At 37.9% G+C, this 27,310-nt stretch overlaps 1 protein-coding gene across 1 annotated transcript in view; it reads right to left on the bottom strand.

Moving 5' to 3' along the window:
• Positions 1–27,310, bottom strand: part of MGA (MAX dimerization protein MGA) — a 103,804-nt gene that overhangs the window by 66,536 nt on the left and 9,958 nt on the right. The window contains exon 3 of the mRNA XM_080808788.1: positions 593–1,541. Coding sequence (XP_080664914.1) covers positions 593–1,541 — 949 coding nt within the window. The remainder of the gene's footprint in view (positions 1–592; positions 1,542–27,310) is intronic.

The raw sequence follows: 27,310 nt of genomic DNA, 5'->3' as shown, positions 1-27,310 counted from the left end.
CAACAGAATTTTTAAAACAATATTAGTTCTCCAGTGGTACTCTGATACTATTGATGAAAACCAGAGGATGGGGTATACTGAAACAGTCAATTTTTCATTTATGTATGCCTTTTTAGAGTCCATAATAATGTAAATTCCAGGGGCGCCTGGGTGGCTCAGTGGGTTAAAGCCTCTGCCTTGGGCTCAGGTCATGATCCCAGAGTCCTGGGATCGAGTCCCACATCAGGCTGTCTGCTCAGCAGGGAACCTACTTCCTCCTCTCTCTGCCTGCTTCTCTGCCTACTTGTGAGCTCTGTCTGTCAAATAAATAAATAAAATCTTTTTTAAAAAAAATAATGTAAATTCCAGTAACAATCAGTTCAACAATCGTGAACTAAAATCAAAGCAGACATTTAAGTCCATTCCAACAAAATACCTTAAGTGGTGCCTGTTAATTAAACCAAACATTTTGGAGACACTCCCCTCCCTACACATAAACCTTCACATAAGAGGCGCATTCAAAAAAACAAGATTCTAAGTTAGTTATCAACCTGTATACAATTTCAGAATCACCATCTGACCTCCAAAGAAATGCTGAAAATTAAAATCTTACCTTTGATTCAAAGGAAACAAAGAGAACACCATCCACGTCTTCCAGATCAGGCTTCACATCTGGAAAGCTACTCCCAGGACCCACAGGAGTGCTCTTTGTAGAAGTTAAAGATTTTCCTGTGCTTTTAGGTGGTCGCCCTGCCTTAGAGAGTTTCAATTTTCGTGGCCTTCCTCTTTTTCCAGGGATATTTGAAGGGGCATTCTGACTAGCATTCACAACCTTGGAGGCTGTTGAAATCTTAAGCACAGTTGTTCTCCTTCTGCCCAAGTCCTCTTTTCCTAAAAATGGGTCCCCAGTTGAACTCTTCGAACTGTCAAGTATTCTTTCTGTGTTAATGCTGTCAGATAGCTCAGGATATTTCCATTGAGGCTCTTTAAGTAAGGGGTATTTCTGTACCACTCTGAGATCTGGTGAATGTTTTCTAAGACCATTTTCTGATTCCTTGCCTAAGCAGAAGCCAGTCTCATCAGTATTTTCAATGTACGTAGGCAAATAGTCTAATTCTGTCAATACAGAAGACTTATCCTTTCGAGATGTGGAAAGCATGTTATCAGGGAGCTCAGAAATCTTCACTGTGCTTTTGGTGACAGCACAAGGCTCCAGATAGACTACTGGCATCTTTCCAGCGTCTAACTTGAACATTTTAGCTTGAGCAACACCTGATGGGCTATTTGGTAGCCATTTAGAAGACGGATGGTCAGCTTCTAGGTTATCAACTTTATTGTGCCTCTTTAGCTGTTTCTCTAGTATAGGATCATCATCACTGTTTGAGTATACATCTGTTTCCTCATCCGTCTCTTCCTGTTTTATAGTTACCCCTTCCGGGCACTCAGCAAGTTCATATTCATAATCATCTACAGGCTCCTCTTTAATAACAACATTGAAGTTTCCATTCGGGTCTAATGGTGACACTACATGGGAGCCGTCTTCAAAATTGTTGGCAACAAGACTGAGGAGACAGGGGAGGGAGGTTAAAAGGGCAAAATTAAGACTCAGGAGAAAAAAAGAAAGTCTGTTGGAAACCAAGTGACACATCAGATTTCATGAGCCATTCTCCAAAAAACAATGTATAACTTAGCGAAGGTCTCCAAAGCAGTTACCAAAGTTCTCAAAAGCAGTTTGTCAACATCACACTTTTACCCTTTCCATCAATTTCTCAGAAACCATACAGGATAAAAAGTAAGTTTTTAACAAGTAACCTTATCACAAATTAAAAAATTACTGTTAACACTTATTTACTAATGGTATTTTTCAAATAAACTCAGTTTTGAAAGTCAGTTGACACTGATCCAAAATCAAACTCTAGAACTAATCGGCCCACCAATTAACCACTAAAAGTAAAAGCAAACAAATGTCCATTACAACCAAGAATTGCAATAAACATCAGGAAAGGACTTTTAAACTGCCTGATCTGTTTTAACTGAGATAAAATTCATACAACATATGACATATGTTGTATGAATTTTATACTGTTTTAACTGAGATAAAATTCATACAACATATGACATATAGACATAACTGGCTGGCTCAAATGGTAGAACATATGACTATCTTGGGGTTGTAAATTCAAGCCCGATGTGTGTAGAAATTACTTAAAAATCTTTTAAAAAAACATAAAACATAACATTTTAACAATTTAAAAATGTACAAGCCAGGGGCGCCTGGGTGGCTCACTGGTTTAAGCCTCTGCCTTCGGCTCGGCTCATGGCCCCAGGGTCCTGGGATGGAGCCCCGCATCGGGCTCTCTGCTCAGCAGGGAGCCTTCTTCCCCCTCTCTCTCTGCCTGCCTCTCTGTCTACTTGTGATCTTTGTCTGTCAAATAAATAAATAAAATCTTAAAAAAAAAAAAAGTACAAGCCAGTAGTTTTTTTGTATATTCACAATGTTGTTGCCAGGTAATTCTCAACTTTAAAATAGTAAAACTCACTTTCAATGTAATGAATCCACCATTAATTCTTCCAAAATAAAAGGATAGGGTGGTTGAAGGAAAGTACATATAACCATGTAAGCTCAGTGTCTATAATTAACTTAAAAAAATCTTTTTAGCTTCCCCCTTCCTCCCCATTAACCACTGAAAGTGTTATTAATTGTACCAATATAACTTGAGGACATGTTAGAACTACTCACTAACCCAATTCAAGTCACTTGTCTTTGTAAAATTGTTCATTAATCTCAAATACACACAAAGCAACCCCTAAAATAATGTGTAAGCTACTCCTTCCTTGCATAACTTAGTATCTTGACCTCACTCAAAACTCCTTCAACGAAGGACTTCTACTTCCATTTAGAATGTGGAAGATCACAAAGACAATCAATTCTGTCAAAACAATTAGAAAACACTAGGTAAATTAAAACCCTTTTCTTCTTTAAAGACATCAAAGACCTCTAGTCACAAGTCCAAATGAACTGAATTCTAGAGAGGAACCAGCCTTCTCTAGTTGGCCACAGATGAATACTGCTTTAAACCCTGAGTGCCGTTTACATTGTCTGAAGCACAAGTGCACAAAGAAAAAAAGCAGTGATAGATGAAAGATCTTTAGTGAGACACAGAGAAATCAAACTTTCAATACCTGAGTGTGAGCAGACTAAAATCTAGAGAACCCCAAGGAGAAAACTAGTCCTCACTCCCACCAATTACCTCCAGAGCACTTCTGCAGAATAAGCAGCAGTGATGCAGGAAGTTGGCCTGAAAACCAAGCACTTACAGTCTCCCACAACTTATTTTCCAATTTCCCATCACACGAGTCCAATTCTAGCCCTAACACATCTGAAACCTGAAGTAAGCTAAAATTTATTAAAGTAAATCACCTAGACTGAAGGATGGGGGGGGGGAGTGTGTCAGAAATCTGTGGGACAACACCAAAATGACCTAACATAGTATTAATTGCACTTCCTAAAAGGTATAAGAAAGGAGAACATTTGGATAGAAAAATGAACAAAAACATCCTCAAAGTGAAAGATTTTAACCCACAGATCCAAGAAGCTTGGCCAATACACAGGAGAATAAATAAAAAGAAAGTCAAACGTAGGCATATAAAGATCAGGCGGCCAAAAATTAAAAATCAAGAGAAAAGTCTTATAAACATCAGGAAAAAAGAGACATTAGAAAAACAACAAGAATGAACTGACTACTCACTGGAAACAATGTAAGGCAAAAAACAACAACAACAAGGAATAATAGTACTGAAAGAGTATAGTACTAAAAGAGTCAACCTAACCTAATGTTCCAGATTACCAAAGAAGTCTTCAAAGATAGACTTTTTCAGACATCTGAGAAAATTGAGACTGCATAAGAAATACTACCTCCTAAGATCAGAAACAAGATAAGAATTTAGTTAACTCTCACAACTTAAACTCAGATGTACTAGAGGTTCCACCAGGGTGATCAGGAAAGAAAAAAAAATAAAAAACATCCAGATTGAAAAGGACAAAGTAAAATTTTCTATTCACAGATCACGATTTTGTATATAGAAAATCCTAAGGAAACCACGAAAAACCTAATGGAACTAATGAATGAGTTTAGCAAGAGTATCCAAGATCAATATACACAAAAAATGTTATTGCTACAGGGGCGCCTGGGTGGCTCAGAGGGTTAAAGCCTCTGCCTTCGGCTCCGGTCATGGTCCCAGGGTCCTGGGATCGAGCCCCACATCAGGCTCTCCGCTCAGCGGGGAGCCTGCTTCCTCCCCTCTCTCTGCCTGCCTCTCTGCCTATCTCTATCTGTCAAATAAATTTTTAAAAAAAATCTTTAAAAAAAATGTTATTGCTACAAATGAGAAGCATCAAAAATGGAAGGAAAAAATTCCATTTTCATTTATAACAGCATCAGTAAGAATACAATACTTAGGAATAAACTGAACCAAAAAAGTGTAAGAGCTGTACACAGAAAACCACAAAACACTTTTGAAAGAAATTAAAGACAACCTAAATAAGATATACCCTACATTTATGTACTGTTAAGACTTAATACTGGTACAACAGCAATAGCAATACTGCCCTATCAAGACCCCACCTGTGACTTTTGTAAAAAAAATTCGTAAGGTGATCTTACATTACACATGAAAATACAAGGACCTCAAAATAACCCAAAAAATCCTGAAAAATAGGAATGAAGTTCTCTAAAACTTGTATTTCACAATTTCAAACCTTACTATAAAGCTATCACCATCATAACAGTGTGATGATATTTGCATAAGGCAAAACAGAAACCAATTGAATATAATTAGAGTTCAGTAATATACACCCACATTTACATACATCAAATGATCTTCAACTGCAAGGGTACCAAAACAATTCAGTGGGGAAAGAATAAGCATACCTTATTAGTAACAGCTAAAAAGTGGAAATAACTTTACTGTCTATCAACTAATGGATGGATATATAAAATGTGCCATAACCACAGAAAATTATTTTCAACAATAAAAGAAACAAAGTACAGATACACACTACAACATGGATGACCTTGAGAAAGTTACAAGACCACACATATTATATAACTGCACTTATATAAATGTCCAAAACAGACAAATCCATTCAGAGAAAAAGGAGACTAGTGGTCATGTATGGATGGGGGTGGTGTTGAGGCGGCAATGTGGGAAAATGAGGAGTGACTAAGAGAGGGCAAGGGGTTTATTTGTGGGGTGATGAAAACATCATTTAACTGTGTCATGGCTGCACAATTCTATGAGTATACTAAAAAATCACTAAACTATACACTTTAAAAGGGCGAATTTTAGAGGCACCTTGGTGGCTCAGTCTGTTAAGTGTCCAACTCTTGCTATCAGCTCAGGTCTTGATCCCATGGTCATGAGTTCAAGCTCTACACTGGGCATGGAGCCTACTTAAAAAATTAAAAATAAGGGGCACCTGGGTGGCTCAGTGGGTTAAAGCCTCTGCCTTCGGCTCAGGTTGTGATCCCGGGGGTTCTGGGATCAAGCCTCATGTTGGGCTCTCTGCTTGGCGGGGAGCCTGCTTCCTCCTCTCTCCCTCTGCCTGCCTCTCTGCCTGCTTGTGATCTCTGTCAAGTAAATAAATAAATAAATCTTTTAAAAAATAAATAAATAAAAATAAAAATAAATTCCAAAAAATAAAAGGGTAAATTTTATGGTGATGAATTAATCTCAATTTTTAGAAAGTTAACAAAAATATACTAAAGAAAGTTCTTTGAATGAACAGGAAATGGACCAATATGAAAATGGATCCAGTAATGAATGACAAATAAATATGTAAGCATTTACACCACTTTTTCCTAGATTTCATTAAGTGACTACTGTTTAAAGCAAATAAATAGTGATGTTTGTGGAATTTATAACACATGTACGACATGAATTATAAGGACTGTCCTTATTAGCTGTACATGTACTGCTACCATTAACTGAATTCTACTTAATAAACTAAAAAGATACATATTACAATCTCTATAAACCCTGCAATGGATTGAATTGTGTCCCTCCCAAATTCTTATGTTGAAGTTCTAACCCCCAAAGTGACTGTACATGGAGAGTCTTGAAGACAAAATTAAGGTTAAATGAGGTCATAAAGGGGTGCCTGGGTGGCTCAGTGGGTTAAGCCTCTGCCTTCAGCTTGGGTCATGATCTCAGGGTCCTGGGATCAAGCCCCACATCAGGTTCTCTGCTCAGCAGGGAGCCTGCTTCCCCCTCTCTCTCTGCCTGCCTCTCTGCCTACTTGTGATCTCTCTCTCTGTCAAATAAATAAATAAAATCTTAAAAAAAAAAATGAGGTCATAAAGGTGAGGGCGGTCTTTCCCCATTCTACATGAAGACACAGCTCACAGGCAGCTGTCTACAAGCCAGGATGAGTTTTCAACAGAAACAGAACCCTGCCAAAATCCTTACCTTAGACTTTCTAGCCTCCAGAATTGTGAGAAAATTAATTTTCATTGTTTAAGCCACAGTCTAGGGTATTTTGTTATATCAACCTAAGCAGACTAATACAACCACTTTAAATAAAAAAGAAAGAAAGAAAGAAAAAAGAGGCATAGCTAAAAAGGCAACAGGCAGTATAAATGTAATTTAAAAAACTCAATCCACATGAAAACAGGGAAATATAACCAAAGAACCCATGAGAAAAGCAGAAAATATCAAGATGTAATGCTTTAAAACTAGCCCTATCAGTGATAATATTAAATGTAAATGAACAAAACAATCCAGATAAAAGTCAAGAGATTTTAACAGTCAATAACAAAAAAAGTTCCAACCATAAGCTGCTTTAAAAAATCCACACAATTTAAAGCCAAGGACAGAAATAGATTCAAAGTGAAAGAAAGGAAAAAGATAAAACCATGTAAACAGAAAAAAACAGAAGAAAGCCAAGGTGGCTCAATAACATCAAAGCACACTTCTTTTTTTTAAAGATTTTATTTATCTGACAGAGACACAGCGAGAAAGGGAACATAAGCAGCGGGAGTGGGAGAAGGAGAAGCAGGCCTCCCACCCAGCAAGGAGCCCTACACAGGGCTGATTCTGGGACCCCAGGATCATGATCTGAGCAGAAGGCAGATGCCCAATGACTGAGCCACCCAACTGCCCCAAAGAACATTTTAAAATACGTACCATCAGGGCACCTGGGTGGCTCAGTTGGTTAAGCATCTGCCTTCAGCTCAGGTCATGATCCCAGGGGCCTGGATCAAGTCCCACATCAGGCTCCTTGCTCCGTAGGGAGTCTGCTTCTCCCTCTGACCCTCCCCCCACCCCCTCCCCGGCCTTGTGATCTCTCTCCCACTCTCTCAAATGAATAAATAAAATCTTTTTTTTTAAGTGCCATCAAAAATAAAAAGGGACCTTATAAAAATTTTATGAACTCAATTCATCAAAAAGACAATCCTAAAAATACATATAAATGAACAATAATATACTTACCTAAGAAAACTACAGAACTCCACTACATCCAGCAACTATGTAACACATACATTTTCAAGTGTGCATTTAGTATTTTTTTAAATTTATTTGAAAAAGAGAGAGAGAGATAATTGAAAATGAGAAAGCATGAGAGGAGAGAGGTCAGTGGGAGAAGCAGACTCCCTGCCCAGCAGGGAGCCCGATGTGCGACTTGATCCGGGACTCCAAGATCATGACCTGAGCCAAAGGCAGTCGATTTACCAACTAAGCCACCCAGGCGCCCAAGTATGCATTTAGTATTAATCAAAGCGGACCATATAACAATAAAACAAAGTCACAATAAATTTCTATTTTTTTTAAGATTTTATTTATTTATTTGACAGAGAGACACACATCAAGAGAGGGAACACAAGCAGGGAGAGTGGGAGGAGGAGAAGCATGATTCCCGCTGAACAGGGAGCCCCATGCAGGGCTTAATCCCAGGACCCCAGGATCATGACCTGAGCCGAAGGCAGACGCTTAAGGACTGAGCCACCCAGGTGCCCCTAAATTTCTATTTCAGAGGTTTTTAAGCTACAGATCAATTAACTATAATCAGTACAACATATCAAAATTTGTAGAAGGCACCTAAACCAATGCTCAGAGAAAATTTTATAGTTTTAAATAAAAAGCCTAAAATCAATTACTTTAGTGAGGAGTTGATAAACTTTTCTGCTAAGTGCTAGATGGTAAAAATTTTAGGCTCGAGGTCCAGTCTCTATTACAACTACTCAACTCTGCCACTGTAACATAAAAGCAGCACAGACAATATATAAACAAATGAACATAACTATATTCCAACAAAGGACAATGTAATTTGAATACTATATAGTCACAAGTGACAACATATTACTCTTCTTTTGTTCTTTTTCCCTACCCATTTAAGAATGTAAAAATCATTCTTAGTTTGCAGGCCATGCAAAACAAATGGCAAGCTAGGTATGGTCCATAGGTCTTAGTCTGTCAAGTCCTGTTCTAAAATAGGCATATTAAAGCAAAACTAAGTAGAAAGAAGGAAATAAAGATAAGAGGAAGACTAAAACAATGAAACAGAAAAACTGAATTTGTGATTTGAAACCTGCCAATAAAGAAAACTCCAAGGCTTCCCTGATGAAGTCTATCAAACACATAATGAAAAAAATACTAATCTTGCATAAATCCAGAAAAATGCAGGAGAATGCAATAGTCTACAAACTTGTTTTATGAAGAAAGCATTACCTTGAATGAAACAGATCAGAAATAAAACTAAAACTATTATCATGAATTTACATCTAAAAACCCTCAACAAAATATTAACAAGTTGAATATAACAGTATTAAAAAGGGTGTTATTATAACCCAGCAATATTTATCCCACGAACACAAAGCTGGTACAACATTTCCAGCCCTTACACTAACTTTGTTCACAGACAACACAATTGCCTATGGAGAAAATCCAAGGAGTTACAAACCAGTAAGGGAATTCAGCAAGGCAGTAAGATACAAAATCAATATATAAATATCAATTGTATTTCTATACAGTATCAGAAGTTAGAGGATTACAATACTGGATTTCAAGAATTATTATATCCAATGTCATCAAAACTGAATGGTACCAGCAAAAGAATAAATAAATGGAAAACTTAGTCCAAAAGTAGACCCAACTATACATACAGACACCTGATTTTCCAAAACATGATGTATTTTCATGGAGAAAGTAGTCTTTCAAATAAATGATCATAGCCGCTAGATATCTGCATGGAAAAATATAAGCCTTGACCTTCATCCTCACACCATACACAAGAACTAAGCCAAGATGGATTATAGACTTAAATGTGACAAGCTAAAACAAGTTCCCCCTTCCAAAAATTTCACTTAAAAAAAAAAGCTTTTTCTTTATGTTTTCTTGAAACAGCTTTATTCAACCCAACTGTGCATCCATAGAACAATGGCCAAAGAAGATGTGATATATGAAAATGGAAATTTACCCAGCTATAAAAAAGAATGAAATCTTGCCATTTGCAAACAACATGGATGGACCTAAAGGGTATAATGCTAAGTGAAATAAGTCAATCAGAGGAAAATAAATACCATATGGAGCAACCTGAGTTGCTTCCATATCCAAGCTATTGTAAATAATGCAGCAATAATAAACACAGGGGTGCATATATCTTTTCAAATTAGAGTTCTCATTTTCTTTGGGTAAATATCCAGTAGGGGCATTACTGGATATGTAATCCTATTTTTAATTTTTTTAGGAACTCCACACAGCTTTCCATAGTAGCTGCACTAGTCTACATTCCCATCAACAGTGCTGACAGTTCCTTTTTTCTCAACATCCTCACCAACACTTATTTCTTGGACCACTTTCTTACACCATATACAAAAGTAAACCCAAAATAGCTTAAAGACCTAAACATGAGACCTGAAACCATAAAATTCCTAGAAGAAAACAGAGGCAGTTATCTCTTTAAATGAAACATTTTTTTCTAGGTAAGTGTCCTTTGGTAAGGGAAACAAAAGCAAAAAAACTATTGGGACCATACCAAAATAAAGAACTTTTGCAGAGCAAAGGAAATCATCAACAAAATAAAAGACAATCTACTGAACAGGAGAAGATAATTGGAAATGAGAAGCCCCAGTAAGGGTTAATACCCAAAATATATAAAGACTTAACACCAATAAATAATCCAATTAAAAATAGGCAAAAGAGGGGCGCCTGGGTGGCTCAGTTGGTTAAGCGACTGCCTTCAGCTCAGGTCATGGTCCTGGAGTCCCAGGATCAAGTCCCACACCGGGTTCCCTGCTCAGCAGGGAGTCTGCTTTTCTCTGACCTTCCCCCTTCTCGTGCTTTCTCTCACTCTCAAATAAATAAATAAAATCTTAAAAAAAAAAGGGGGGCAGAAGACATGAACATTTTTCCAAAGAAGACCTACAGATGCCCAACAGACACATGAAAAGATGTTCAACATCACTTATCATCAGGGATATGCAATCAAAACCATAACAATATCACACCTGTCAGAGTGGCTAAAAACCATTAAAAGGTTAGGCAAAACAAGTCCTCTTTGTCCCATTCCCATAAAGTCAGTTTTTTATACAAGCTCATAAATACCATTCTGTATCAAGTAACTAAGGAATGAAAGTTCTCTCGTTATCTTCACATTTCGAGACATTAACTTCCAAAATGTACAAAAAATGTGTATCCTCTCCTCATTTAGCCACATGACCTGAATTTGTGTTCAGTAACTGAGAACTTCATAAAGCTAGATCTTAAAATAAATAAATAAATAAATAAAAATAAAAAATAAAATAAAGCTAGATCTTGGCTGCTACTGCAATAATTGCTTTCACATTTTCCTAAGGAATTAAACTTGCTCTTAGAAAGGTTCTCAAAAAGTATCTCTCCTTATATTCCAAAAATAACTTTATGCCTAAAGCATGAAAATTTGTCTTGGCGGGAGGATTTTGCAAACAACCCTGAAAGTTTCATAGTTCTAAGAAGTCTCTAACCAAATAAATGAGGATAAAGATTATTATTTGATTGCAAGAATACAAGCAAAACAATTTTTACAACTTAAAGGATTACTTTTTTGTTGATAATACATAATCAATGCAATAAATAAATATGACATATACCAATCACTCTGAAATACATTTTAAAAGGTTTAAGTTTGGGATGCCTAGGTGGCTCCATCAGGTAAGCATCTGCCTTGGGCTTGGATCATGATCTCAGGTTCCTGGGATGAGTCCACCAACGGGCCCGGGCTCCTTGCTCAGCAGGGAGCCTGCTTCCCTCAGCCTGCAGCAACCCCTGCTTGTGTGCACTCTTCCTCTCTGACAAATTAATTAAATCTTTTTTAGGGGAACCGGGGTGGCTCAGTGGGTTAAGCCTCTACCTTCAGCTCAGGTCATGATCTCAGGGGTCCTGGGACGGAGCCCTGTGTCAGACTCTCTGCTCGGCAGAGAGCCTGCTTCCCCCTCTCTTTCTGCCTACTTGTGATCTCTCTCTCTGTGTCAAATAAATAAATAAAATCTTTTAAAAATAAATAAATAAATATCTTTTTAAAAATAAATAAACAAAAACATTAAGTCCTACGGATAAACTCATTCAGTCAACATTTACTGAGCATCTACCATGGGCCAGTATATTTTCTTGGGCACAGGGATTACCAAAATAAATACAGTATAGTCCCTACACTCAAAAGAATTTACAGACCAGTACAGGAGATAGACAAGTAGACAATATAATGTTTTTTAACCTCATAAACACTACTGTGAAGATGTGTACAGATATTACAGATGCCCCTTAGAAGAAGCCATTACATAATGGCCTCTATGAAACTGGTACTTAAGAAAGAAAGAAGGAAGGAAGGAAGAGAGAGAAAAGAGAGAAAGAGAGAGGGGGAGGGAGGGAAGAAAAAACGAAATCCATTCGAAAATGGGAATGTACAATGCAAAAGATAACAAAGGGCTCTCAGAAAATGAAATCTGATAGCTACAATAAAAATTTCAGTAAGTTAGAAGTTAAAAGGAAACCTCATGTAAAGTAAAGCAAAAGACAATGACAGAAGAAAAAAAAAAGGACTATGTAAAATAATCCAGGAGACAGAACATCCAACTCATCCAACAGAAAACCTTAAGTGGAAAATTTACCAGAATAGTACTAAATACGTTCCTACACCTAAGGAACATGAATTTCCTGATTGAAAAAAATACAGCACAAAAATGAAAACCACACCAAAGCTCATCACTGTGAAATTTTGTAATATAAGGGATCAGCAAGAGATGTAAAGAGCTTCAAACAACCAGCAATCAAAAGGGCATCAAACTCCTCAAATGAGGGCAGCTGGCTGGCTCAGTCAGTAGAGTATGCAACTCTTGACCTCTGGGTTGTCAGTTCAAACCCTACGTCGTCCAGCATAGAGCTTACTTAACACACACACACACACACACACACACACCCTCTTCTGAACAGTAAACTGTAACATAACAACACATTTTCAAGCAAAGATACCCAACCAAATAAATATATAACATACGAGGAAACCTGTAACAAAGTTATTTTTCACCTTGCAAGAAGAAAATTAAAGGCTGAAAGGGGTGATGCAGGTTGAAAGGAGACTACTATTTCCATCAGAAGTGATTTTATTTATTTACTTGAGAAAGAGAAAGAGAGAGTTCATACAGGCAAGCACAGGAGAGGGAGAAGCAGACCCCCACTGTGCAGGGAGCCCAATGCAGGGCTAGATCGCATGACCCTGGGATCCTGCCCTGAGCCAAAGGCAGGTGCTTAACTAAGCCACAGAGGCACCCCTTCTCAGAAGTGATTTTATTTAAATATCCTAAAATTCTATGTTCCATACATCATTTCTGAGGAAACTACTGAAAGATGTACTTGACAAAAAGAGAACACAAAGCAACTCAGACAGCTTAAAATATAGGAAACAGGAGAACCTACACAAGGGAAAGACAAAGTGTAGAGTCAGCAGGATGACAGCAAAATGAAATCCCAAGACAGCTTTGTATGGTCTTAGAAAACAACCAGTTCAGATTAGCAAAGGAAGATAAAGAGCAACTGAAGACAATGTTCAGAAGAGACAAAATATTTTTACTTTAAAGTACGTGTGTGAATAAACTGAGAAATTCCAGGTTTAACTGAAGAATTTGAAAAGAACACTAGGCATACAGAAAACTAAGGAAAAGAAAATATATGGCAATAATTACTAAAAAGCAAAATAATACAAGGAAATGTGTTATGGTATACCACTTGGCTCAACAGTATAGAAAATTTGTATCATAACATTAAAAATGGGTATTTATTTTGTGACAACTATACTGATGAGGGAAGAATAACAACTGAAAGATTTGGATAACATGTAAAAATGGTAATTAGCTGGCACTGTATATTATTTAGACAAAGGCAAATATCACAAGAAATGATTGTAAGTGGAAAAACAAATTTCCTCTAGGAAGAAATATAGGGGGTGAAGAGGAGTGAAGTAAGAGTGTATTTTTCAGCATGTGGTTTTATTCAAGTTTTTTAAGTTATGTATATATACTGGAAATTCCTGAGTGATAGAAATGTCTTTGCTATTCATGAGCCACTGGAGCACATCTAAGATTATGCTAATGAGGTAACAACAGTGAGTTACTAGATAGCTTCATGATGGGGGGCTAGGCACTAGAAAGACCAACTCTGTGGTTAGAGGATTGGGACTACAAAGCAGCCTTGTGGGGGAGGCAGTAGAGTGCTGGAGATTTAAGTTCAATCACCTAACCAAAGATTTAATCAATCTCACCTACTTAATGAAACCTCAACTAAAAGTGGACACCAAAACTTGATGGAGCTTCTTACCTGGTGAACACACCAATATGCCAGGAGAGTGAGATACCCTGTATGTCTCCTAGGGAAAGTGCATGGAGGCTTTCCATTTGAGACCCTCCTGACCTCACACTGTGTCTCTTCATCTGGATGATTCATGATTCTAACCTGTATCCTTTATAATAAAACTACTCTCATAAGTATAGTCCTTTCCTGAGTTCTCTTAAGATATTCTAGTGAATAAAAAAACCTGAGGGTGTTCATGGGAACCCATGAATTCATAGCCACTTGCTAAGAAGTCTGAGTGGCCTGGAGACCTCACTTGAGGCTGGCATCTTAAGTAGGGGCAGTCTTCTCGGGGACCATGCCCTCATACTTGTGGAGTCTGACACTAACTCAGCGGTTAGTGTCAGAACTCAATTGCAGACTCTATCAGCTGGAGTTGAAACAAAATAGTACTACTTTTACTTTTTTTTTTTTTTTTTAAAGGCAATCAGTAGACCCCAAAGAATTAAACACAGAATAACAGTATTCAGTTACCTTTAAAAAATTAACTCTGGGGTGCTCAGATGGCTCAGTCATTTAAGCCACTCTTTGTTTCGGCTTGGGTCACGATCTCAGGGTCATGGGATCCAGCCCCATATCAGGCTCCACATTGGGCATGAAACCTGATTGGGATTCCCAACCAGGGAACCCTCTCTCTAAAAAAATAAAAATGAAGTCCAACAAATAAGGGCAAAACTGGAGAAAAAAGCATTTCAACATTCTACAAGAGTAATAAACTGGATACAATAAAGAGACAAGATAATAAATGCATCAAAGTAGGTAAGAACCAACAATGACTGGGACGTCTGGGTTGTCAGTCCATTGAGCGTCTGCCTTTGGCTCAGGTCATGATCTCACATTCTAGGACCAGCGTCCCACAACCCGCTCCTTGCAAGAGGGAAGTCTGCTTCTCCCTCTGCCTGCTCTGCCTGCTGCTCCCCCTGCTTTTTCTCTTGACAAATAAATAAATAAAATCTTAAAAAAAAAAAAAAGAACCAACAATTACCAATTTTTTTCTTGAAAAAAAAAAAGGGGGGGGGCCTTAAGATAGAGGTGGAGTAGGGAAGGACTGTAGGTGGAATCTAAAAATCAGGCAATTATCATTACAAAGCTATACTAATTAAAACGATACGGGTTTTGCCCAAGGGTAGACAAACTAATCAAAGGGCAAAAATGGTATCTAAGAACAGACTGTCACCTGTATGACCATCTGAGCACTCTCAATGGTCAATAAGTATATAAAAAGGGGATCAACTTTACTAATTAGAAAAATGCAAATTAAAACCACAATGCTCCTACTTTTACCACTGCTATTCAACATAATACTGGAAGTTCTAGCTACAGCAATTAGCCAAGAAAGAAATAATATACACTCAAACTGGAAAAGAAATAAAGCTACCTCTACTCATAGCTGACATGATCTTATATGCAGAAAACTCTAAAGAATACACACATAGGGAAAAAAATGAGTTAACAAATGCAGCAAAGCTACAGGATACAAAAGTCAACAAGTATCAGCAATATTTCTATACTGAGAAATATACAATATAAAACAATTTCCTTCTGAAAAAGGAAATTAAGAAAATCATTCTATTTGCAATAGCATTAAAAAAGAATAAAAGAATAAAATACATAGGAATAGATTAAACAAGGACGCAAAGACTTTTAACACTGAAAACTATACATTATTCCTGAAAGAAACTGAAGACCTAAATGGAAAGATATCCCATGTCCATGGGATTGGAAAATGTAATATTGTTAAGGTAACAACACTATCCAACAGATGCAGTATGTAATCCTTATCAAAAACACAATGGTCCTTTTTGCAGAAAAAGTGATACTAAAATTCATATGGCATTTCAAGGGATCTCAAACAGCGAAAACAATCTTGAAAAACAAGAACAAAGCTCGGAGACTCCCTCTTCTCGAATTCAAAACCTACTACAAAAGTTATAGTAATCAAAACACATGGTACCAGATTAAGAACAGACATATACATACATACCAAAACGGAACAGAGAGCACAGAAATGAACCCCGACAACATGGTCAACTGATTTTCGACCAGGGTGCCAAGACCATTTAATATGAAAAAGTCTTTTTAACAAAGAGTACTGGGAAAATTGGGTATACACAGGCAGAAGAATAAAACTGGCTCTTATAACACTCATAAAAATACTCAAAATGAGGGCACCTGGCTATCTCAGTTGGAGGAGCATGCAACTCTTGATCTCAGTGTCCTGAGTTCAATCCCCAGGCTGGGTGTAGAGATTACTTAATTAATAAAAACTTTAAAAAAATACAAAGGCCTAAATTTAAAAGCTAATACTCAATAACTCTTAGTAGAAAATACATGGAAAAATCTTTGTTACCTTGGATTTGGTACCGGTTCTTTAAATAGGATGCCAAGAGAACAAACAGAAAAAAAAAATAGAGAAATAACATTTCATCAAAATTAAAAGCTTGCAGGGCGCCTGGATGGCTCAGTGGGTTAAAGCCTCTGCCTTCGGCTCAAGTCATAATCCCAGGGTCCTGGGATCGAGCCCCGCATCGGGCTCCCTGCTCAGCAGGGGGCCTGCTTCCGCACCCACCCCCACCCCCCCGCCTGCCTCTCTGCCTATTTGTGATCTCTGTCAAATAAATGAATGAAATCTTTAAAAAAAAAAAAAAAAGAAAAAATTAGAAGCTTGCTTTTGTACAACAAAGGACGCTATCAGAGTCAACTCACACAAAATAGAAAACTATCTGCAAATCATTTATTTAAGAATAGAGTAACATCTATTATAAAGAACTGCCACAACTCAACAACAACAAAAAACAATTCGAAATGGGCAAAGGACTTAAAAAGACATTTCTCTCCAAAGAAGATATACAAATGGCCAATAAAAACATGAAAAGATGTTCAATATCACTACTCACAAGGGAAATAGACACCAAAACCACAGTGATACTTCATACTCACTAAATGACTATCAAAAAATAATAGTAACAACTGTTGGCAAGGATATGGAGAAACTGGACCCTTGTACAGTGGGTGAGAATGTAAAAGTGTTCAGGAACTATGAAAAACAGAAGGGCGGTTCCTCAAAAAATTAAAAATAGAATTACCACACGATCCTGATATTCCACTTCTGGACAAATAACCAGAATAACTGAAAGTAGAGTCTCTGACAGATACTTAAAAACAACGTTCACAGCAACATTATCCACAACAGCCAAAAGGCAGAAGGTAGAAGGAACCCAAGTGTCCACCAATAGATGAATCGAAAAATAAAATGTGGTATATATACACAATGGAATATTATTCAGTCACAAAAAGGAATCAAGTAATGGTACATGCTGCAACATGGATATACTCTAAAGACATTATGCTATGTGGTATAAGCCAGACAAACGATTTCATTTGTATGAGGTTATTTAGAATAAGTAAAATACAGACAAAGTAGAACAGAAGTTACCAGGAGCAGAGACAAAGAGTTACCACTTAATGGGTATAAAGTATCTATTTAGGATGAAGTAGTAGAGATGGTTACAAAAAACTGTAAAATGTACTTAATGCCACTCAACTGTACACTTAAAAATGTTAAGTTAAAATGGTAAATTTCATGTTATGTATATTTTACCGCAACTTTAAAAAAACCCACAAGAGGGACGCCTGGGTGGCTCAGTCGGTTAAGCATCTGCCTTCGGCTCAGGTCATGATGCCGGAGTCCAGGGATCAAGTCCCACATCAGGCTCCCTGCTCAGTAGGGAATCTGCTTCTCCCTCTGCCCTTCACCCTGCTTGTGTTCTCACTCACTTGCTCTCTCAAATAAATTAAAAAAAAAAAAAAAAGGTTTAAAATAAAAATAAAAACCCACAATACTTTGCCACTACACAGTCACTGGAACAGCTAAAATTAAAAAGAATAAAGTTCTGGCAGGGATGCTGAGCAACCTCACTTCACTGATGGTAGAAGAAAAGTTGATAATACCATGTGAAGACTTACACTAAAGCTAAATATATGGGCACCTAGGTGGCTCAGTTGGTTAAGGATCTGCCTTAGGCTCAGGTCATGATCCCAGACTCCTGGGATCATGTCCCGCATCGGGCCCCCTGCTCAGTGAGGAGTCTGCTTCTCACTCTGCCCCTCCTTCTGCTCATGTGTGCTCTCTCCCTCTCTCACAAAAATAAATAAAATCTTAAAAAAAGAGTGTCAAAAAGATAAATTTGGTTGCACAATGCAGGAGAAAGCGAAGAGAAAAATAACAGATAACTCAGGAATAAATTCATAGGAATCTGAACAAGAGGGGTTTTAAGAATAAGGGCACAATTCTTAAATACCACAGAAGAACCAGTAAGATGTGGGAGAGCAGGACAATAGAGAGTAACAGTATCATCAAGGATGATTCCCACATTTTTAGCCTCAAAAGAAACTATGATGGTCTGATATAAATAAATTAATTGAAAAAAATAATTAATTAATTAATTAGGCTGAAAAAGATCTAAAAATGGGGGGCACCTGGATGGCTCAGTCAGTTAAGCCTTCAGCTCAGGTCATGATCCCAGGGTCCTGCAAGCAAGCCCCGCATCCAGCTCCCTGCTCTGCAGGGAGCTTGCTTCTCCCTCTACCCTCCCTGCTCGTGTTCTCTCTCTCTAGCTCTTGTGCTCTCTTTCTCTCTCAAATAAAATCTTAAAAAAAAAAAATCTAAAAATGGTGTCCTTTGGAAGTTACCACATAAGATAGTTAGAATCACAAGATGCACTAAAAGTAATGGTGTAAACAGAGTAAGAAGAATAATTTTTTAAAATATCCAGCTTGAAGGCTGAAAAGATAATGTTCTAAAGAGCAAAGAAGGATAAGGATAGTATTATCTAAAGAGAAATGAAGGATTTTATTTGCCAGGTAATGTCAGAATACTGGTAATAAGGACATAAATAGGCTGATCAACCTGTTAAGTGCTTTACACATGACCTTCAAGAGGACAAGTACAGTAATATGACCAGGAAAGGCAGACTGCAGGGGATATTAAGAAAGAAGTAAGTGACATAACTCAAGCAATGGGTGGAGATTACTCATTCAACAACACTGACCATAAATAAAAGAAGGGAAGGGGGAGTAAATAATAATGGAAAAAAACAACTAAGAAAAAACTTTGTCGTGTCTTAAAAAAAAAAAAAGGAGGAGGAGGAGGAAAGCAAAGCAAAAAAAGAAAAAATGGTAGGAAGTAGAAAGAAACTAAAGATCCTGGAAAGAGGATAATATAAAAACACCATCTCTCACTAATAAGAAACTCTAACTTCCAAAGGGTAAAACACTCTCCCCTAAAACTACACTGAAATATATCATAACCTTAGATAGGAACATAACAAATTAAATGACAAGTTAAAGATTTACTGCTAATTACTCAAAGTAATGAAATATCAAATGAGTGTTCATAAATGGTATTTCTAATATTCCAGAAATTTCATTTCATTGACATTATTCAGGTTTTGGTTAAACTACACAAATTCAAATATTTATTAACTACCTACAGATTATCACTCAAGGGCTGAGCAATCAGTACTAGGTAAAACAAGATCCTTACTCTCACAAAGCTTATAAGCTAGTAAGAAAAGCAGCATATATACTAGCCAACCCAGTAAGATGATAGCTGATGAACGCCATAAAAACCCTGAAAGACCAAAACAGAGAAATTCAATAAAAATAAGATAATGGATTTAAAAAAGTAAGTATGAAACTAGACCTGAAAGATGAGGGGGTACCAAAGGTATAATAATATGCAGAAACACCTAAGGCATTAAAAGCAAAGGGAATGGGTGCCTGAATGGCTCAGTGGGTTAAGTGTCCACCTTCAACTCAGATCATGATCCCAGAGTCCCGGTATGGAGCCCCACATTGGGCTCCGTGCTCAACAGGGAGCCTGCTTCTCTCTCTCCTGCTCCCCCTGCTTGTGCTCTCTATCAAATAAATAAATAAAATCTTAAAAAAAAAAAAAAAGGCAAAAGGAACTAAGTATTAAAGGAAAAGGGGTGAACTGAGGTGGCTGAAGTGCAGCACACTCAGGAAAGTATGGTACAAGATTAAGTCCAAAGAGATAAGACAAGGAGTCTTTAAAGTATAATAATAAGCCACTGAGGGGTTTTAAGAGAAGAATGACAATCTAATTCACATTTTTCAAAGAACATTCAGTCTGCTAAGTAAAGCATAGACTGCAGGGGGGAAAAAAGCAACTGGGAAACCAGTCAAGATGGTATGCAGTGGGAATGGGTATTTTGGACCACCATGTTAGCAGAAGAGACAGTACAGAAATCAGTAGGCTCATACACTAAGGCTGGAGATGTAAGTGGTTTTAAACTTTTGTTATTGAATTAGGCAATTAATCAAATTTTAAAACCTGTACACCCTTTGATCCAGGCAGTTCCATTCCTATGAACTGATCCTTGTATTTGGAAAAGTGTCCAAGAATATGTGCATGAGAAATTTCATTGCTACATTATTTGTCATGGCCAAACAACTGAAACAATGTCAAGGTCCATCAAGAGGCCTGATTAAATTCATTTTATGGATATCAACACTGCCCTCTGAAAATGCCTAACATAGGATGTTCACTGTTGAGATTAAAAAAGGATTCTAGACTACAGAGCACTATTTTGCAAAACCACTTCATACATTTCTAATTTGGTATCTGTGACTTAATCTTTTCTTTCCTATTAGGTCAGAGTGGTTCTTCTCTATAATAACGTCATTCTCACTTCTTGCATTCTGACGTACGGGAAAAAGGTAATAAACACCTTCGGCTCAGGCCATGATCCCAGCGTCCTACCTTTTCCCGTTTCTTTGGGAAAAAAATACATGTACCAGTGATCCCAGGTATACACAAGGTATACACAGTGATTCCAGGTATACACAAGGAGTACACAGTGTTCAATTAGCCAATCAAATGTAAAAAAAAAATTAAAACTATGCCACACATGGAAAAGTTGAAGGATCTGTGAATGTTTAGGTTTAAATTATGTAGAAGGTAGTAGTATCATTAAGGCAAGAGTTACTTTGGTTGGGGCTTAGAAAAGTACCGAAAACAGAAGACGGTCAGTCATGTTTAGTTAATGCCTAAATAAAGGAGAACACAACTCTTGGCGGGATATAAAGAATTTTTTGTCCAATGTTTAAACGTCAGTCATATCAAAGAGGGTATTGGATTAATTCTGCCCTCTAAAACAATTACCTTAAAAAAAGAAAGTGAAGCAAACTTATGAAAGAGGGAGCACAAAGATTAAAAGATACAAACTTCAACTTACGCAAAATAAGCAGTGATCCAGTAATGAAATTAGCTGCCTCAAAAATCTGTGACCACCAAAGCAGATAAAAACAAAAAAAAGACTAAGTGTTGACAAAGATGTGGAAGTAACAGGATTGTTGGTAGAAGTGTAAACTGATAAAATCATTCTGAAAAATTCTGGCATTACATACCTACTAAAACTAAAATACAGCAATTCTATGCCCCAGCAATTCTACTTCCAGATATATAACAAAGATTAATGCACATGTCTACCTGAAGTCATTTTCAAGAATATTCATAGTAGCTTTATTACTAACAGTCAAAACTAGAAACAATCTAAATATCCATCAACAGCACAATGTTGGGATTTGTGGAGGGAGGCAAAAATAATGTACAGATTTCCAATGTGAAAGAATAATAGCTAATATAAAAGAAAAGTAGATTTTTCTTTGGTTAGAGTTTATTTGTCAGGGAGAGAGAAGGAAGGAGAGAGCGTGCACAAGCAGGGAGAGCAGCAGGCCAAGGGAGAAGCAGGCTCCCCGCTGAGAAAGGAGCCCAACTCCGGACTCAATCCCAGGACCCTGGGATCAACACCTGAGCCAAAGGCAGACACTTAACAGACTGTGCCACCCAGGCTACCCAGAAAAGTTTTAAGATGAAAAAATTGGGGGCACCGGGGTGGCTCAGTGGGTTAAGCCTTTACCTTCGGCTCGGGTCATGATCCCAGAGTCCTGGGATCCAGCCCCGCATCGGGCTCTCTGCTCGGCAGGGAGCCTGCTTCCCCCTCTCTCTCTGCCTGCCTCTCTGCCTACTTGTGATCTTTCTCTGTCAAATAAATAAATAAAATCTTTTAAAAAAAAAAAAAAGATGAAAAAATTAGTTGGAGTTGGCAATTACAATGTACACCACAGGTAAAATTCCAGGAGTCAGGATGATTTAAAGGTGTGGAGCTAAGAAATCAAATCTAAGCTAGACATACTACTGGCTTTCAAAATAATCAATATCGGGCACCTGAGTGGCTCAGTCCTTAAGCGTCTGCCTTCAGCTCACGTCATGATCCCAGGGTGCTGGGATCAAGCCCCACATCGGGCTCCCAACACAGTGGGAAGCCTGCTTCTCCCTCTTCCACTGCCCCTGCCTGTGTTCCCTCTGTCAAATAAATAAAATCTTAAAAAAAAAAAAAAGTAAATAATCAATATTACATGAAAACAGAAGACAAAATCAAGAATAAGACCATAAGAACAGAATACCTGGCAATACCACTATTTAATAAATGGCTGAATACATTAGAAGGAACCAATGAAGATAGCTGGGAAATAAAAGGAAGTATCAGGAGTTAGGAGAACCACGTAAATGGTATAATAAAGACCGAGAAATAAAAAAGACTTTAAACTAGTAGGAGATGGTCAAAAAACAGCATTACGTAACAAAGCCTAGATAGTGGTCACTAAATTCACAAATAAAGAACCCACTGAGGATATTAACTGAAACAATTAAAATGGAATGATAGGATATAATCTATTTCAGTCGATTAAGCACAGAAGAGACAAAGAATAAAAATATATATGTATGATTAAAAAAAAAAACTTTAAAATCAACAAACAGGAGACTGGCAAACTTTCTGTGTAGAGAGGAACATAGTACATACTTAAGGCTTTGCAGGACTCATATAGTCCCTTCTTACATATTCTTATGTCCATACAAAACAGGCTGCAGGCCAGATTAGCCAACACCTGCCTAAAAATAATCTGAGCTCCCAAACAAGCATTTGGAGACAAAGTCTGTATACAGCTAAACACTGTTTTCACAACTGAAAATAATGCTGTTTCTTGGAGCATGCACTTCAAGTTGTTATTTATTTTTTCCTTTCAGCGACAGATCATGAATTTGTAAATCGGAACCATTTTCTTGATCCATTAAGAGAAGCAGCTTGACCACGTACACCGAAAAACTACTGTCTATAACAAATACACCTGACCCTTTCAGCTAACAAACTCCTTCTACCCAGGCCTCCAAAGTAATTTTAAAAATAAATTCTCGGGGGCGCCTGTGTGGCTCAGTCACCTAAACATCCACCATGACACTCTTGATTTCTGCTCAGGTCATGATCTCAGGGTCCTGGGATCAAGATTCCCATATAAGGGACACCCCCACCCTCAGCAGGTAGTCTGCTTGAGGATTCTCTCCTTCTCCCTCTGTGCATCCCCTCACTCAGGTTCACAAGCACACACACACTCTCACAGTCTAAAATAAATCTTTTTAAAAAATAAACATAATAAAAACAAATTCTTCATTATAATGAGCATAAAAATACTGATAGTGAACTGTTCAAAAATTCTTTTTAATTGTGTTGGGTAATTAAGATAAGACTGTGGTTGGAAAACCAGTTATTATAGATGGCATTCACTAGTTACAACTATAAAAATAATACTATAGTGATAAACAAAAATTGAAAAGAGCACTCACTCTAAAAACCACATTTAGAAAAAGCGAAGCACTATTTTGTCCATAAACAAGTCAAGGGGAACTCATAAGCATGGGGATTTCAAACTCGAAGAACAGTAATTGTTAATGGGGATATGAATTAAGTGAGAAAGACAAGAAAAAGTACTGGGCTGGGATTTAGTTCCGCTACACTTGTTTTCTAACATTCCAAATAAGGCAAGTTTCTGATTTCTAGTTCCACATGTAAGAAGCCTGGAAGTTGCCACTGTATCCTAAACAAGTAAAAGGCTAAACAGACTGAAAAATCAACTCTTCTTGGATCTATAAGATGTGGAGAGGTGAAGACACAGTGCAAACTACTGAGACAGACAGGTGAATACAAGGGGTCATGGCTTTAGTGCAGCAGAGACTAATAAGTAAAAACCAACTCAGGAACCAGTGACAGCCAGGGTAGAAAAACCTGAATTAGAACCAACAAATTGCTAGAGGCTCAGTGTGAATAACTCTGTAAGTTAAAAACTCCAGTACAAAGAAGAACTCCCACACTTTTTATGAGCTTTATCCCCAGAAGCTAGATCAGGTTCTCACAGTAGATATTCCCTCACAGGCGGGAGTACCGGGAGCGCAGGGGGAAGTAAAAATGAGGACTCACCTCTAGAGAAAGTAGTCAACCAGGGCCTAACTGACCTGAACAAACAGAAATAGCCAAAAGCTCCTACTCTGAAAAGATGAATAAAATCAATAAGCCTCGGGGCACCTGGGTGGCTCAGTGGGTTGAAGCCTCTGTCTTCGGCTCAGGTCATGATCTCAGGGTCCTGGGATTGAGCCCCGCATCGGGCTCTCTGCTCAGCGGGGAGCCTGCTTCCCTTCCTCTCTCTCTGCCTGCCTCTCTGCCTACTTGTGATCTGTCTGTCAAATAAATTAATAAAAAAATCTTAAAAAAAAAAATCAATAAGCCTCTAGGGGCAGCTGGCTGACTCAGTAGGTAAAACATGTGACTTCTGATCTCGGGGTTGTGGGTTTGAGTCTCACACTGGGTGCACAGATTACTTAAAAATAGTATCTTAATAAAAAAAATCAGTAAGCCTTGAGCCAGGCTTTAAAAAAAAAAAAAGAAGAAGAAGAAAAAAAGAAGAGTATACAAATCAATCAAATATATAGGGGTGCCTGGGTGGCTCAGTTGATCAAGCAGACGACTCTTGGTTTGGACTCAGGTCATGATCTCAGGGTCCTAATATCGAGCCCTGCATCAGGCTTCTCTGCTCAACGGGGAGCCTGTTTCCCCCCCACTCTCTATATGCCTGCTGCTCCGCCTACTTGTAACCTCTCACTGTCAAATAAATAAATGAAATCTTTTTTAAAAAAACACAATACTATGTACATTATCACCCAAAAAAATGAAATGCCTAAGTATAAATCCAACAAAATATGTACAAGATTGGGCACCTGGCTGGCTTAGTCAGTAGGGCATACAACTCTTGATCTTGGGGCCCTGTGTTCAGGCCCCACACTGCGGACAGAGCTCAAAAGAAATAAAAAAACAGCCCCCCCCACACAAATACAAGATCTACATGAGGCAAGTGATAACACTCAGATAAAAGAAATTAAAGAGCTAAACAGATAAAGATGTGATTGATACACACACACACACACACACACACACGAGTTATTACTCAGCCATAAAAAAGAATGAAATCTTGCCATTTACAATGACATATATGGAACTAAGAATTAAGCTAAGTGAAATAAATCAGTCAGAGAAAGACAAATACCGTATGATTTCACTCATAGGTGAAATTTAAGAAACAAAACTGATGAACACAGGGGAAGAGAAGGAAAGATAAAGTGAGATAAAAACAGAGGGAGGCAAATCATAAGAAACTCTTAACTATAGGAAACACACTGAGGGTTGCTGGATGAGATGTGAGTGGGGGATAGGGTAACTGGGTGATGGGTACTAAGAAGGACACTTGATATAATGAGCACTGGGTGTTATATGCAACTGATGAGTCACTAGATTCTACTCTGAAAATAATACACCATATTAACTAACCTGAATTTGAGTAAAACCAAAAAAATAAATAAAAAGCTAAATAGAAAGAGATTCCACATTCACAGATGCACACAATCAATATAGTCAAGCTGGCAGTTCTTCCCAAGTTGATCTAAAGGTTCAATGCAACCACAACTAAAATCCCAGCAAGTTATTTGTGGATACCGATAAACTGATTCTGATTCTAACGTCATGTGAAGAAGGAAAAGACCCAGAATAGCCAACACCCAATACATTATTAAAGGAGGAAGGAAGGGCGCCTGGGTGGCTCAGTCAGTTAAGCGTCTTTTTGGCTCAGGTCATAATCCCAGGGTCCTGGGATCCAGTCCCACATGGGGTTCCCTGCTCGGCACGAAGCCTGCTTCTCCCTCTCTCTCTGTCTGCCTCTCTGCCTACTTGTGCTCTCTCTATATATAGCTCTCTGTCAAATAAATAAATAAAAATCTTAAAAAAAAAAGAGGGAGGAGTACAAAGTTGGAGGGCTGATACTTCCCCACTCCAAGCTTACTATAAAGTAACCAACACAGTGTGGTATTGGTGAAAGAATAAACAAATAGGTCAGTGGAACAGACTAGAGAGGCCAGAAATAGCCCCCCATAAATAGAGTCACCTGATCTTTGATAAAGGAGCAAAAGACAATACAATAGAGCAAAGATCATCTTCTCAACAACTGGTACTGGAATGGCAGGACATCCACATGCAAAAAACTAAATCTAGACACACCCCTTCCACCCTTCACAAAAAACAAATGGATCAAAATGGGTAATAAAATGAAATGTGAAACACTAAACCGTAAGAGTCCTAGAAGAGAGCACAGGAGGAAGCCTATATGTCGTAAGTATGGACATTTTAAATACAGCACCAAAGGCAAGATCCATGAAAGAAATAACTCACAGGCTGAACTTCATAAAAATAAACTGCTCTGTGAAAGACAGTATCAAGAGACGAGAAGAGAAGCCACAGACTGGGAGAAGATACCTGCAAGAGCCATATCTGATAGAGGACTGCTATTTCAAAATATTAAAAAAAAAAAAAAAAAAAACCTCTAAAAACTTAAGAAAAAGTATAATTTAAAAATGGACCACAGGAGTACCTGAGTGACTCAGTCAGTTAAGCAACCAACTCTTGATTTCAGCTCACCTCATGATCTCAAGGTTGTGTGATCAAGTTCCACATCCAGCTCTGGACTCTGGACTCTGTGCTTAGAGCAGAGCCTGCTTCAGAGTCTCTCTCTCCTTCTCCTTCTGTCCCTCCCCTAACTTATGTGCTAAGTAAATAAAATCTTAACCAAAGAAAGAAAAAAAAAAAAAAAAAGGACCACAGACCTTAGCAGACACCACACCAAAGAAAATATACAGACGGCAATTAAGTGTATGAAAAGGAAAAGAGTCTCCACATTGCCTGCCATCAGGGAATTACAAATTAAAGTAACGAGATACTACTATACACCTATCAGAATTGCCAAAATCCAGAAAACTGACAACATCAAATGCTGAGAAGGAGGCAGAACAACAGCAAGTCTCATTCACTACTGCTTGGAATGCAAAACAGCACAGCCACTTTAAAAGACAATTTGGAAATTTTTTTACCAATCTAACATACTCCTACCATACGATTTAGCAATCACGCTCCTTGGTACCTACTCAATCTGAAAAACTGACATGAATGTTTATGGGCGCTTTACTCATAATTGCCAAAACTTGGAAGCAGCCAAG

Source organism: Martes martes (genome assembly GCF_963455335.1).
Source record: "Martes martes genome assembly, chromosome: 7".
Taxonomy (NCBI): Eukaryota; Metazoa; Chordata; class Mammalia; order Carnivora; family Mustelidae; genus Martes; species Martes martes.
This window is presented reverse-complemented; position numbering and strand designations above follow the sequence as displayed.